Here is a 15,626-nt window from a genome sequence, read left to right on the forward strand (position 1 = left end):
TATGGTTAACAATATTGTATTATATACTTGAAAGTTGCTAAGACAGTAAGTCTTAAATGTTCCCACCACATGCACACAAAAATGGTAATTATGTGTTGCTATGGAGGTGTTAACTAAGTCTCATATGGTAATCATTTCACAAACTATACACATGTATCAAATCATCAGATTGTATACCTTAAACTTGTACAATGTTACTTGTCAATTAATATCTCAGTAAAGCTGGAAAAAAAAAGATTTGGGCTAAGAAGGCGGCAGCCATCTGGCACTAAGCTGGAGCTGGTTGATCAGCTTCCCAAAGGTGACACGCACTGCTGTTTAGTTGGTTCTGACTACTGGCAACTTGCCCTGTAATCTTTCCATAGGGCTGCTTTGAGTTCTCATGACATGTCAGCTGGCTTCTCCAAGAGCAGTGATTCTAAAGAGCAGGATGTGAGACCCAATATCTTCTTTTTAATTCAATCTTTGTATTTTTTATTGCAAACTTGTAGATCACCCATTGCCATTTAGGTAAGATAGGAAGGAACTACATAAATACCTGAATACCAGGAGATTGGGCTTACTGGGGCCTATTTTGGAGACTCATTACTAAAACGGCAACTTTCTTAATTTAGTAAAGTGTATCTACATTAAAAAAAAAAAAAAACTAAGGCAATTCATAAGACTTGACGTGAAACCTTGGAATATTTTTCTGTGTGATGCAGTAAGGTGAATTAAAAAAACACCAAAAAGATAAAAAGCTTAGAATGAAGGAAAAATTGATGGTATTTGCAGAAAATAGTACATGTATAATGCTAGATGCTTTGTTTTATCATTATGTATCTCTCCATGGATATATGAATATACAGGCATACCTTAATCATTGTGCTTTGCTTTATTGCACTTTGCAGATACTGCATCATTTTTTATTTTATTTATTTATTTATTTATTTATTTATTGAGAGAAAGTGAGTGGGGAATGGGGAGAAGGAGAGAGAGAATCTTAAACAGGCTCCACACCCAGCATGGAGTCTGATGCGGGGTTTGATCCCATGACTCTGAGATCGTGACCTGAGCCAAAATCAAGAGTCAGGCACTTAACCAACTACACCACCAGATGACCCTGCACTTTTTTTTTTTTTTTTTTTTTTTATAAATTGAAGCTTTGTGGCAACCCTACATTGAGCGAGTCTGTCAGTGTCATTTTTCCAATAGTATTTGCTCCTTTATGTTTCTGTGTCACATTTTGGTCATTCTCAAATATTTCAAACTTTTTCATTACTATTATATTGTGGTGATCTGGGATCAGTGATTACTACTTGATGAAAGCTTGGATGATGATTAGTATATTTAGCAATAGAGTATTTTTTTAAATTAAGGTACATACATTATTTTCTTAGACATAATATTATTGCACACTTAATAGACTACAATATACTATAAACATAACTTTTATAGGCACTGGTAAACCAAAATTTATTTGACTTACATTACTGCAACATTCACTTTCTTGTGGTGGCCTGGAAACAAGCCCCATATCTCCAAGATATGTTTGTGTGTGTATATATATATATATGTGTGTGTGTGTGTGTGTGTGTGTCTGATAGAAATAGATAATTAACAAAGAGTATAATATACACAACTCAGGTTTTCAGTTCAATGATTTTTTGGTAATTTTATATAACTATACACATACACACAAAAGAAAAAATACTAAATTCTTCCACAGAGTTTCCTCATGACTTTTATAGTCAATTTCCCTCCCCCTAAGGCAACCAATTTCTGATTTCTATCACCATAGATTTTTGTTTGGTTCTCTAAAAGTTCCAGTGAATTGAATCACATAGTGAATGGGATTTTGTGTCTGTATGCTTTCACTCAACTAAATGTTCATCATGAGGGTGAGTGACTCAGTTCATTCTATTTTGAGTGGTATTATATGCATAAACCCAAATCTGTTTATATGCTTTTTAATGAGCATTGGACTTGTTTCTAAGTTAGACTGTGATGACTATAGCTTTTAATAAGCATTCATATACATTTCTTTTTGCATATTGCATATTTTTTTTATTGTTCTTGGGTAAGAATCTAAGAGTGAGATTTCTGGGTAAAAAGGTCATAAGTATGTTTAAACTTTATAAGGAACTATCAAACCATTCTGCAATGGTTATAAATTTATAAGAATTCCAATTTTTCACATTCTCAGCATCATTTGATTTTTAGAGGTTTTTTGTTGTTGTTTTGTTTTGTTTTGTCATTCAGATATTTCTTTGAAGATTAAAAGAATAACCAGAATGAGTGATACATTCTCTTTCATTTCCTTTTCACCTCACAATGTTTATTTATACAATTTCTGCCAGTACCATGCTGTCTTGGTGATCACAGCTTTGTAGTAAAGCTTGAAATCAGGTAACATGATGCCCCCAGTTTTATTTTTGTTTTTCAACATTTCCTTAGCAATTCGGGGTCTCTTCTGGTTCCATACAAATTTTTGGATTATTTGCTCCAGCTCTTTGAAGAATACCGGTGGAATTTTGATTGAAATGGCATTAAAAGTATAGATTGCTCTAGGCAGTATAGACATTTTAACAATGTTTATTCTTCCAATCCAAGAGCATGGAATGGTCTTCCATCTTTTTTTGTGTCTTCTTCAATTTCTTTCATGAGTGTTCTCTAGTTCCTCGAGTACAGATCCTTTACCTCTTTGGTTAGGTTTATTCCCAGGTATCTTATGATTCTTGGTGTTATAGTAAATGGAATCGATTCTCTAATTTCCCTTTCTGTATTTTCATTGTTATTTTATAAGAAAGCCACTGATTTCTGTACATTGACTTTGTATCCTGCCACGTTGCTGAATTGCTGTATGAGTTCTAGTAGTTTGGGGGGTGGATTCCTTTGGGTTTTCCATATAAAGAATCATGTCATCTGCGAAGAGAGAGAGTTTGACTTCTTCATTGCCAATTTGGATACCTTTTATTTCTCTTTGTTGTCTGATTGCTGTTGCTAGAACTTCTAATACTATGTTGAACAAGAGTGGTGAGAGTGGGCATCCTTGTCGTGTTCCTGATCTCAACGGGAAGGCTGAAAGCTTTTTCCCATTGAGGATGATATTTGCTGTGGGTTTTTCATAGATAGATTTGATGAAGTTCAGGAATGTTCCCTCTATCCCTATAATTTGAAGCGTTTAATCAGGAGCAGATGCTGGATTTTGTCCAATGCTTTTTCTGCATCAATTGAGAGGACCATGTGGTTCTTCTCTCTTTTCTTATTAATTTGTTCTATCACATTGATTTATTTGCTATTTCACACATCTATTTCTACCATTTTATTTCTGTAATTTATACAGAAGAGAGAGCATAGGACATTTAAAAGAAAGGAAAAATATTACATATGTTGGTATTAAGGGAGACAGCCTGACCTCAAAGCCCAATTCTATAACTTTGTACCTGTAATATCTTGGGAATTATTTAAGAAGTCTGTTTTTAAGCTTCCTGGTGTTTGTAATGGAGATACCAATACTAATTCTTTCAGAGTGGTCATAAAAATTAAATGAGGTAATATAAATTCTCAAGCATGTATCTAGCAAATGATAAACACAAAATATTAGCTACTATTATTGGCCATTTATCATCATCATTGACATTATTACTGAAAGATTATCTTGGGGTGCATGGGTGGCTCAGTTGGTTAAATGATCGCTTTTGGCTCAGGTCATGATCTTGGGATCCTGGGATTGAGTCCTGCATTGGCTCCCTGCTCAGCAGAGATCCTGCTTGTCCTTCTTCCACTCTCCCCACTTGTGCTTGCTATCTCTCTCTCTGTCAAGTAAATAAATAAATAAAATCTTTAAGAAAATTATAAAAACAAAGAATATCTTAACTGGATTATCTGTTTTTGGGTGTTGTTTGCTAAGTTCCTTATAGATTTTGGATACAAACCCTTTATCAGATACATCATTTTGTCATTTGCAAATATATTCTCCCACCCTGAAGGTTGCCTTTTAGTTTTTTAATTGTTTCCTGTGCTGTGCAGAAGTTTTTGCTTTTTGCTTTTGTTTCCCTTGCCCCAGGAGATGTGTCAGGTAAGAATTTGCTACAGTTGGGGATGCCTGAGTGGCTCAATTGATTAAGCATCTGCCTTCTGCTTGTGATCTTGGGGTCCTGGGATCAAGCCCCACATTGGGCTCCTTTCCCTCTGTTCCTCCCCACTGCGTGTGCTCCCTTTCTCTCTCAGGTGAATAAATAAAATCTTAAAAAAAAAAAAAGTTGCTACAGCTGATGTCAAAGATGTTGCTTCTTATGTTCTCTAAGATTTTGATGGTTTCATGTCTCACATTTAGGTTTTTCATGTACTTTAAATTTATTTTCATGCATGGTATAAGAAAGTGGTTCAGTTTCACTCCTTGACATGTTGCTTTACCTTAATATTGTTGTAGTATCACTAAGTTGCAGATAACTGAGTTAATCTTTATCTCAAATCAAACATTTTAAGTACTAGAAGCACTGATCTTAGTATGATAATTTTTTTTGTAATTGTTCCACTCTGAGATGTTCACAGTTTTCTAAGTTAATGCTTTAATTCAAAAATTTAAATAAAGGTTATACAACTTTATTTCCCAAATGAGAGAGGAAGAGCTTTATTTCAGGTAGTTCCTTTACACAACATTTTAAAAAGCCTCATGATTTTCCATCTTAAAAACACAATGAAAAAAAAAAAAAAAACAATGAATAACAATAATAACTAATCTTATCCTGCCCTCTGTTTTTCTCCAGGTATCACCCTGTCTTTCTCCTCCCTTTCATGGCCAAACTTCTGTAATATGTTGCTCCCATTGGTTTCTTTCATTTCTTAATTTTTATTTACTCATAAATAGTTTCAGTCTGGTTCATGCTCTTAGCTGTCTTTGTTTTGCTGTGCAGAATCTTTTTTATCTGATGTAGTCCAATTTGTTTATTTTGCTTTTCTTGCCTGTGCTTTCAGTGTCATATCCAAAAAATCATTGCTAAGACCGATGTCAGAGACGGATATTATTCAACCATTAAAGAAAGGAAATCCTGACATTTCTGACAACATGAATGGACCTGGAGGCATTATGCTAAGTGAAATAAGCCAGAAACAGAAGGAAAAATACTGTATTATCTCAGTTATGTGGAGTCTAAAAAAATTGAATTCATAGAAACAGAGAGTAGAATGAGCTGAGGGGGGGTGTAGTGAGAGAAATGAAGAGATGTTGGTCAAAGGGTACAAGGTTTCAATTATAAGATGAATAAGTTCTGGGGGTCTAAGTTACAGGATGATAACTATAGTTAATAATACTGTTGTATACTTGAACTTTGCTAAGACAGCATACCCAAAGGATTTTTATCACACACAAAATGATAACAATGTGTGGCAATGTATGTTTTCATTATCCTAATTGTAGTAATTATTTCACAATTCATACACATATGTAATTGTCATTGTCAAATTGTGTACTTAAACATATATAATTTTGTCAATTATATCTCCATAAAACTGGAAAAACAAAATAAGAAGAAAATGTGTTAGGTTTGAAGAATGAGAATTCTTGAGAATGAAAAAGTTTTTACACTTCTTGAAGACAGGGAAGAAAACACATTTTTTACATTTAAAAAAAATATTTATTTTTTTAATTTCTTTTCAGTGTTCCAGAATTCATTGTTTATCCACCACACCCAGTGCTCCATGCAATACGTGCCCTCCATAATACCCACCACCAGGCTCACCCAACCTCCCACCCTCCTCCCATCCAAAATCCTCAGATTGTTGCTCAGAGTCCACAGTCTCTCATGGTTCGTCTCTCCCTCCAATTTCCCCCAACTCCCTTCTCTCCAGCTCCCCATGTTATTTTAATTAGTTTCATTGAAAATTTGGAATTGCCCTAATCAGGACAGTTTATTTGTGTTGTTAATTTAAACACCAATAATAAAGTGAAAACCATCTGAGGTGTTTATGGAACCTTCTTTGGAGCCCTGCACTGTGCCTATGATATCACAAAAACCTTAACAGTCACTATCCATTTGAGGAGCTTAAAGATTACTGCAGTAAATATTCATAAACCCAATAATTATTTCAATTGTATGATGGAAATCCACCAGAAACTTATTGTTTTACACATTGAAACTTAAGTGATGTAATCTCTGGAAAATATGTTCGAAAAATGAGAACCAAACTGACATAGAATGCTCATTGTTGTATTTCTGAAGAAATCCCTCTTGAGAGAAATCTAATTAAGCTGTGCAATGAATGCAATCCCTATGGTCTTCAGTCAGAATAAAAATATTGCCTATTCCATGACCAATTTGCAATTGTAGAAGGTCTAGAAGCCCAACAAGGAAAAGAAAATTCGCCTTATGAATAGGTATGTTCTCTTATTCATAATGTCCTGTAAAATTACACTGAGGTTGTAGAAAGGAGATTCTGTTAGTTTTGGTTTCCATGGATTTTAGCTGCCTAATTGTTGATTTATGCTTTTCAAATCTAAATGAGTCAAAATATGTATGAAAATGAATTGATAAATGGCTAGAGTGTACTCCATTCCAAACCCTTAACTGTGGCTTTAAGAAAAGTGTGGAATTCAGAACCTGAATATAGCATGATTATATTTTACTCTATACACTTCAGTTTTATATAACTTCTTTACAATTAGAATACCTCCTTATATTACTTACGTAACACTCTGCGTATAAGACTAGAATGTCAGCATGATAAAAACAAAAAATATATAATGTAACTTAAAGCCATTGTTTTCTTTTAATTTCTGTGAATATACCCTAAGATCTAGAATGCAAAATCAGAAAGAAATACTGCCTCCCTTTTAATTGGACATTTATTTAGAAAGATTTAGCAAAAGGAACCCAAATGACTATGTTCTATGTAAGACCACTGATCCTAGGAAAGCTCCTTCGCTAAAGTTTGATAGAAAACCATACTAGCTGACTGGATTCCCTTCAATATTTTCTGTTCTCTCTGTTGTCTCCACAGATGTCTGGCTCTGTGCCAACAATGAGTAGAAATCAGTCCCTCTGTACCACATTCACATTCGTGGCTTTTTCCTCTCTAGCAGAGTTACAGCCTGTGCTCTTTGTTGTGTTCTTAGTCATTTACTCATTTACTGTGGGAGGAAACCTCATCGTCATCTCCCTGATCTGGGTAACCCCTTCCCTGCACACTCCCATGTATTTCTTCTTGGTTAACCTGTCTTTTCTGGAGATCTGCTATATTACCAGTGTGGTGCCTCAGATGCTAGTGCACCTGCTGGTGGAGACCAAGACCATAACTGTGGGGGGCTGTGAAGCTCAGATGTACATATTTGCCATCTTGGGACTGACAGAATGCTGCCTGCTGGCAGCCATGGCTTATGACCACTTTGTAGCTATTTGTTATCCGCTGCATTATACTCTGCTGATGGGCCCTCGTGTGTGTTTGAAATTGGCTGTGGCATCTTGGACCACTGGGGTGGTGGTGGAGTCAGCCCAAATCACCCACATCTTCAGTCTGCCCTTCTGTGGAACAGGAAAGATTCAGCACTTTTTTTGTGACATCATGCCTGTAGTGAAACTGGCTTGTGTTGATACATCCCACATTGAGATTGTGATGTTCGCTGTCTCTGTGCTTTTCATTATGACTCCCTGTTTGCTCATCCTGTGCTCCTACCTGAGAATTCTTATAACCATCGTGAGAATCCCTTCAGCAACTGGCAGACGCAAAGCTTTCTCCACTTGTTCATCTCATATCCTCTTTGTTTCTCTGTTCTATGGCACTGCTTTGTTCACTTATCTTCAGCCAAAGACTGCACACACTCCAGAAAAAGACAAAGCAACTGCACTCATGTACACAGTGGTCACACCTGCTCTGAATCCTGTTATCTATACCTTGCAGAACAAGGAAGTAAAGGAAGCCTTTCAAAGAGTAACACAGAAGAACCCTCTTAGACAAATGGCCTAACCTAGCCATAGTAGATGAAACTTACATTATTTAGACAGAAAAGTTACCCAATGTTTTATGATCCCTCTACAAATATACATTTTTCTTAAAGTATTTATTGCATCCAATTGGGAAACATTTGTAAATGTTGCACATTTTTCAATGCGTTTAAGCAAAAAGCAACTATGCAATAGGATATTTAAATAATTTATCTTTCATTTAATCAATAAATTATCAAACACTTCTTGTGTCCTAGACAGTATTCATTTTTTAAAAGATTTTATTTGTTTATTCGTGACAGAGAGATAGAGGCAGAGGGAGAAGCAGGTTCCTCACTGAGCAGGGAGCCCAATGCAGGACTCGATTCCACAACCCTGAGATCATGACCTGAGAGAAGGCAGATGCCCAACCATCTGAGTCACCCAGGAGCCTGACAGTATTCATTTTTTCTTTCTCCATTGGTACTAAGATTAAGGTTCGTATCCCTCATATCACTGAGGAACATGAAATATTCTTGTGGGAAAAGATTAAAAATGAATAGGAAGTAATCTTTACACTTTTGGTGTCAAATACATGCTGTTAGAATTTAAGTTCTTAAGTGGCATATGCTCCCTTACTTAGCTCTCTATACTTAATAATCATGCATCTTAAATAATCAACTGTTAATAAATACTCGTGAGTGATATACACTATAATACAATTCTAAGTATTTAAACTACCAAAGTGTTTAAAGTGTCTAACTTGTAAATCTGGTGGGATCCTAATTCTTTATCCAAAACTAAATTCTTTCCTTGCTCTTATTCACTCAGTGCTTGAGTTTTCCTAAGAATGAAGTTTTAGAGACTTTTCTCCCTATTTGACATTCACTCTTGTTACTCCCATTGTAAACCTTGTTTAAATGTATGGGTTTGAATATAATATCCTTTGGGGACTGCCCATTTATTCTAGCTAATTAACTATTATATTTTTGATCCCCAAGTAATGAAGAACAGGACTTCCATAAGAGATTAAACTAAATAACTTTTATTTTTTAAAACTTTTATTTATTTATTTGTCAGAGAGATAGACAGCACAAGTAGGCAGAGCAACAAGCAGAGGAAGAGAGAGAAGCAGACTCTTCACTGAGCAGGGAGCCCAATGTGTGGCTTGACCCCAGGACCCTAGCATCATGACCTGAGCTGCAGGCAGATGCTTAACTGACTGAGCCACTCAGGCACCCTTAAACTAAATAACTTTTAAACAAATACTGATTTCTTATGGCAACTTTGGAGAAGTGAGGTGACCAAAAAATGTAAATGTTCAGTGATATATTGTAAAAATTAGGGTTAACTTTTGACTTTTATCTTAGTGTTGTTTACCCCAGAGTCAAGTCTTAATACCAGTGCAAGTTATGTATTTGGAAAGGACTCAGAGTGGGAAAATGACACAGACAAGGAAAGACAGACACTAAATTGTCCATTATTATGACAGGTACCATAAAAGAGCCCCAAAATTTATTTTTATGGAGGAAATAGTGTAAAACACAATCCTAAAATGTATCACTACATAGGTCTTTATACATACACACTTATTCTCATAAATCATTGATTGAGGGTTGATCTTAGGAAGTGATCACCCTGACACTATTACTTCACTGCTAACTGTAGCAGATTTCTGGAAATGCCCTCAGGAATAGTGATCTAGACTTGTGGCATCTGGAATGCATCTGGCATTGGATCTTAAAATGGCAAAGTTGAAGGGATATAGGAGGTGATACTGTCAGTGAAAGTTACAAGTTTATTCTACAGAAGTATTTGAGATACTTGTGATAGTTAAAGGAGGTAAAGTATAGGTATGAATTGATAGCAATATAAAATAGGAATTTATATTTCAATAATTGTTTTTCTCTCTTTCATTTTCTGACTCTGGAGAATGGTAGCTTCTTCAAGACCAATGCTAGAACTATATACCACACAGACAAGAGAAAAATGTAAATCTTGTCCCATCAATCCCTTCTTATCATAGGTTGACATTCACCTCAACCACTAGTTTAGTTTTTTTTTAGAACTCTACAATTGGCCTCTTTTTTAGAATAGCCTTCACAAATACAAATTTAATATTTTAAATTACTCAGCAGATGAAAGACTGTAGATACAAGTCCCAAGAACGTATTTACATAGTTGCATTTAAGTGTGACTATTTTTCAAAATTATCCAATGAAAATTTCCTATGATCCATTACTTAAACTGAATATAATTAGTCATTTTTACTATTTCTTTTTCTACTTATATTCATTTAGTGCTATGAGTGAAAAACAAAACATACAATAAACTATTATTTAAGTATTTGTTCTTCAGAGCATCCGCCATTACAAATATTTTATAATGTTTTATGCAAGGTAATGTGACAACCCTTCATTTGCATTTAGGTTTAAATACCCCTATTATCTTAGAAATGAAAAGAAAATCCATCTTTTTAGTGGACTGAGCAATACTTTCAGGCTCCTTTTGTATCCTAACATTACCATTGTTTGGATATGCAAGCTCATGGGCTAGAAGGACTTGAGGAACTCCATCATGTATCTTCCATTGCAAAACATCCCCTTTGTAATAAACATAAGTGAGATGGAGATTTTTCTAAAGAATTCCATTCAAATGCACTACAACTTTTAATATGTTTATCATAATGCAATAACAGAAGAACAAATTATTTTCTTTTTGGTAGGATTTATAGTTTGTGGTGATTAAATGCATAAAACATTATTAAAGATCACCTAGTTCATGTCCTGACTCTGAGTAGCCATGCAATAATAGCTACTATTAATAAAATTAATAATCAATAAGCTTTTATAAAAATCCCTGCCTTGCAGTCCTGAGAGGAAAATATATAGCGGTACAAGCCTTTCTCAAGAAACAAGAAAGGTCTCAGGTACACAACCTAACCCTACACCTAAAGGAGCTGGAGAAAGAACAAGAAAGAAACCCTAAACCCAGCAGGAGAAGAGAAATCATAAAGATTAGAGCAGAAATCAATGAAATAGAAACCAAAAAAACAATAGAACAAATCAACGAAACTAGGAGCTGGTTCTTTGAAAGAATTAATAAGATTGATAAACCCCTGGCCAGACTTCTCAAAAAGAAAAGAGAAAGGACCCAAATAAATAAATCATGAATGAAAGAGGAGAGATCACAACGAACACCAAAGAAAAACAGACAATTATAAGAACATACTATGAGCAACTCTACACCAACAAATTTGACAATCTGGAAGAAATGGATGCATTCCTAGAGACATATAAACTACCACAACTGAACCAGGAAGAAATAGAAAGCCTGAACAGACCCATAACCAGTAAGGAGATTGAAACAGTCATCAAAAATCTCCAAACAAACAAAAGCCCAGGGCCAGATGGCCTCCCGGGGGAATTCTACCAAACATTTAAAGAAGAACTAATTCCTATTCTCCTGAAACTGTTCCAAAAAATAGAAATGGAAGGAAAACTTCCAAACTCATTTTATGAGGCCAGCATCACCTTGATCCCAAAACCAGACAAGGATCCCAACAAAAAAGAGAACTACGGACCCATATCCTTGATGAACACAGATGCAAAAATTCTCGCCAAAATACTAGCCAATAGGATTCAACAGTACATTAAAAGGATTATTCACCACGACCAAGTGGGATTTATTCCAGGGCTGCAAGGCTGGTTCAACATCCGCAAATCAATCAATGTGATACAACACATTAATAAGAGAAAGAACAAGAACCATATGATACTCTCCATAGATGCTGAAAAAGCATTTGACAAAGTACAGCATCCCTTCCTGATCAAAACTCTTCAAAGTGTAGGGATAGACGGCACATACCTCAATATTATCAAAGCCATCTATGAAAAACCCACCGCAAATATCATTCTCAATGGAGAAAAACTGAAAGCTTTTCCGCTAAGGTCAGGAACATGGCAGGGATGTCCGTTATCACCACTGCTATTCAACATAGTACTAGAAGTCCTAGCCTCAGCAATCAGACAAAAAAAGGAAATTAAAGGCATCCAAATCGGCAAAGAAGAAGTCAAACTATCACTCTTTGCAGATGATATGATACTCTATGTGGAAAACCCAAAAGACTCCACTCCAAAACTGCTAGAACTTGTACAGGAATTCAGTAAAGTGTCAGGATATAAAATCAATGCACAGAAATCAGTTGCATTTCTCTACACCAACAACAAGACAGTAGAAAGAGAAATTAAGGAGTCCATCCCATTTACAATTGCACCCAAAACTATAAGATACCTAGGAATAAACCTAACCAAAGAGCCTAAGAATCTATACTCAGAAAACTATAAAGTACTCATGAAAGAAATTGAGGAAGACACAAAGAAATGGAAAAATGTTCCATGCTCCTGGATTGGAAGAATAAATATTGTGAAAATGTCTATGCTACCTAAAGCAATCTACACATTTAATGCAATTCCTATCAAAGTACCATCCTTTTTTTTCAAAGAAATGGAACAAATAATCCTAAAATTTATATGGAACCAGAAAAGACCTCGAATAGCCAAAGGAATATTGAAAAAGAAAGCCAAAGTTGGTGGCATCACAATTCCGGACTTCAAGCTCTATTACAAAGCTGTCATCATCAAGACAACATGGTACTGGCACAAAACCAGACACATAGATCAATGGAACAGAATAGAGAGCGCAGAAATAGACCCTCAACTCTATGGTCAACTCATCTTCGACAAAGCAGGAAAGAATGTCCAATGGAAAAAAGACAGCCTCTTCAATAAATGGTGTTGGGAAAATTGGACAGCCACATGCAGAAAAATGAAATTGGATCATTTCCTTACACCACACACAAAAATAGACTCAAAATGGATGAAGGATCTCAATGTGAGAAAGGAATCCATCAAAATCCTCGAGGAGAACACAGGCAGCAACCTCTTCGACCTCAGCCGCAGCAACATCTTCCTAGGAACATCACCAAAGGCAAGGGAAGCAAGGGCAAAAATGAACTTTTGGGATTTTATCAAGATCAAAAGCTTTTGCACAGCAAAGGAAACAGTGAACAAAACCAAAAGACAACTGACAGAATGGGAGAAGATATTTGCAAATGACATATCAGATAAAGGACTAGTGTACAAAATCTATAAAGAACTTAGCAAACTCAACACCCAAAGAACAAATAATCCAATCAAGAAATGGGCAGAGGACATGAACAGACATTTCTGCAAAGAAGACATCCAGATGGCCAACAGACACATGAAAAAGTGCTCCATATCACTCGTCATCAGGGAAATACAAATCAAAACCACCATGAGATATCACCTCACACCAGTCAGAATGGCTAAAATTAACAAGTCAGGAAATGACAGAGGCTGGCGAGGATGCGGAGAAAGGAGAACCCTCCTACACTGTTGGTGGGAATGCAAGCTGGTGCAACCACTCTGGAAAACAGCATGGAGGTTCCTCAAAATGTTGAAAATAGAACTACCCTATGACCCTGCAATTGCACTGCTGGGTATTTACCCTAAAGATACAAACGTAGTGATCCGAAGGGGCACGTGCACCCGAATGTTTATAGCAGCAATGTCTACAATAGCCAAACTATGGAAAGAACCTAGATGTCCATCAACAGACGAATGGATAAAGAAGAGGTGGTATATATACACAATGGAATACTATGCAGCCATCAAAAGAAATGAAATCTTGACATTTGCGACGACGTGGATGGAACTAGAGGGTATCATGCTTAGCGAAATAAGTCAATCGGAGAAAGACAACTATCATATGATCTCCCTGATATGAGGGAGAGGAGATGCTACATGGGGGGTTGAGGGGGTAGGAGAAGAGTAAATGAAAGAAGATGGGATTGGGAGGGAGACAAACCATAAGTGACTCTTAATCTCACAAAACAAACTGAGGGTTGATGGGGGGAGGGGGTTGGGAGAGGGGGTGCGGTTATGGATATTGGGGAGGGTATGTGCTATGGTGAGTGTTGTGAAGTGTGTAAACCTGGCGATTTGCAGACCTGTACCCCTGGGGATAAAAATATATGTTTATAAAGCTGTAAAAAAAAAAAAAAAGAAAGAAAGAAAAAAGAAAGGACGAATACCCAAGTTTTGTAGCAACATGGACGGGACTGGAAGAGATTATGCTGAGTGAAATAAGTCAAGCAGAGAGAGTCAATTATCATATGGTTTCACTTATTTGTGGAGCATAACAAATAGCATGGAGGACAAGGGGAGATGGAGAGGAGAAGGGAGTTGAGGGAAATTGGAAGGGGAGGTGAACCATGAGAGACTATGGACTCTGAAAAACGATCTGAGAATTTTGAAGGGGTGGGGGTGGGAGGTTGGGGGCACCAGGTGGTGGGTATTGTAGAGGGCACGGATTGCATGGAGCACTGGGTGTGGTGCAAAAATAATGAATATTGTTATGCTGAAAAAATAAAAAAATCAAAAAAAATTTTTAAAAAAAATCCCTGCCTTGTAAATTGTTTTGAGACATTCTTTTGCACCCAAAAATTGAGTTTTCTGCAAAAGATTTTATTGTATTTGTGAGCCTGCTTCGGGGCATAGTTTAGTGTCCTATGTGCCCTAACTTCTCATACTCAAGTAAATCAATTAATTAAAATAGCATTGTGAAGTAAATTAAGTCCTGTGGACATAAATACATAAGTTTCAGCTTTCACATACACAAGCAATGGTGTTTTCATGTCTTACCATTTATTCTGATTATTTAATCATACTGTTTTCTAATAACAATTCTTCATTATTCTTATCATTGATGTTCAAGAAAGGTCAAAATCAAAATACTTCAAGGGGACAGAAAGTGAAGCAGCTAAACTTGATAACCAAGAATTCACTTCACATTGCAGGATGTGATAAAACTGACTGATACCCATATCATGAGTCACTGGTCCTCTCAGTTACCTTACATTCACTTTTTTTTGGAAAAAGATTATATAATGTGCATGCATGTGTGTGTGTGTGTGTGTGTGTGTGTGTCTGTCTGTGTGTCTGTGTGTGTGTGTGTTTATTTGCTGAGCTGATGATAAAAATATGACACTGTTATGCAAGTTTTTTCCTACTTATCTTATTTTTACATTGTGGTTGTCTCCCCTCCATTCTTCTGTCTTCTTTTGTATTGAATACACAATATATTGTTTTGCTCAGTTTTATCATCATAGTCAAATTACCATCCAGGTCCTAAGTTTTAGAATAATGATGATCAGAACCTGGATGTTTATCAATAGAATAACAACTGGAAAAGATTCAGCTGGATATTTTCAACTCAGAAACTAAACTGCACTGCAAGTAGAAGCTGAACAAATGTATTTATCTCCTGTGTCTGAACAATATGAACATGTGCTCCCTCCTGTTGAGAAGTATTCGTGGTTGTACATGATGATGTGGTAAGCTCAGATAAGAGAAAGTTCAAAAGAAGGGAAAGACTGAAGGCTCTGTAGGTATTGCAGTAGCAGAGCCTCACCCCCCTTCAAAGCTTTCTTTTAGTTGTGTCTGGGACACATAACATATACTTCACATATGTACTCCCCATCCCCAATTCCATTCCAACAGCTGCCAGTCACCACAGGGTGTCTGATCTCTTATATTGTTTTGCTTTCATTTTCAAATACTCACTGCCCTGCAAAACCACTTGGAGAGGGTTTACTGTCGCTATCTATTCCGAAACTATTAAGATATCCGTTCATGTTCGCAC

General features: G+C 36.2%; 1 protein-coding gene across 1 annotated transcript; it reads left to right on the top strand.

The window, feature by feature from the left end:
* The first annotated feature begins 7,002 nt into the window (after window positions 1–7,002).
* LOC125106897 (olfactory receptor 10C1-like) lies at window positions 7,003–7,944 on the top strand. The gene has a single exon (XM_047741485.1). The coding sequence runs from the start codon at window positions 7,003–7,005 to the stop codon at window positions 7,942–7,944; it is 942 nt and encodes a 313-aa protein (XP_047597441.1).
* Window positions 7,945–15,626: the final 7,682 nt, after the last annotated feature.

This window comes from Lutra lutra, chromosome 8 (genome assembly GCF_902655055.1).
Source record: "Lutra lutra chromosome 8, mLutLut1.2, whole genome shotgun sequence".
In the NCBI taxonomy this organism is placed as follows: domain Eukaryota; kingdom Metazoa; phylum Chordata; class Mammalia; order Carnivora; family Mustelidae; genus Lutra; species Lutra lutra.

Excerpts from the sequence above, each read along its gene's own strand:
- LOC125106897 (XM_047741485.1), top strand. The coding sequence starts at position 7,003 with ATGAGTAGAAATCAGTCCCTCTGTACCACATTCACATTCGTGGCTTTT.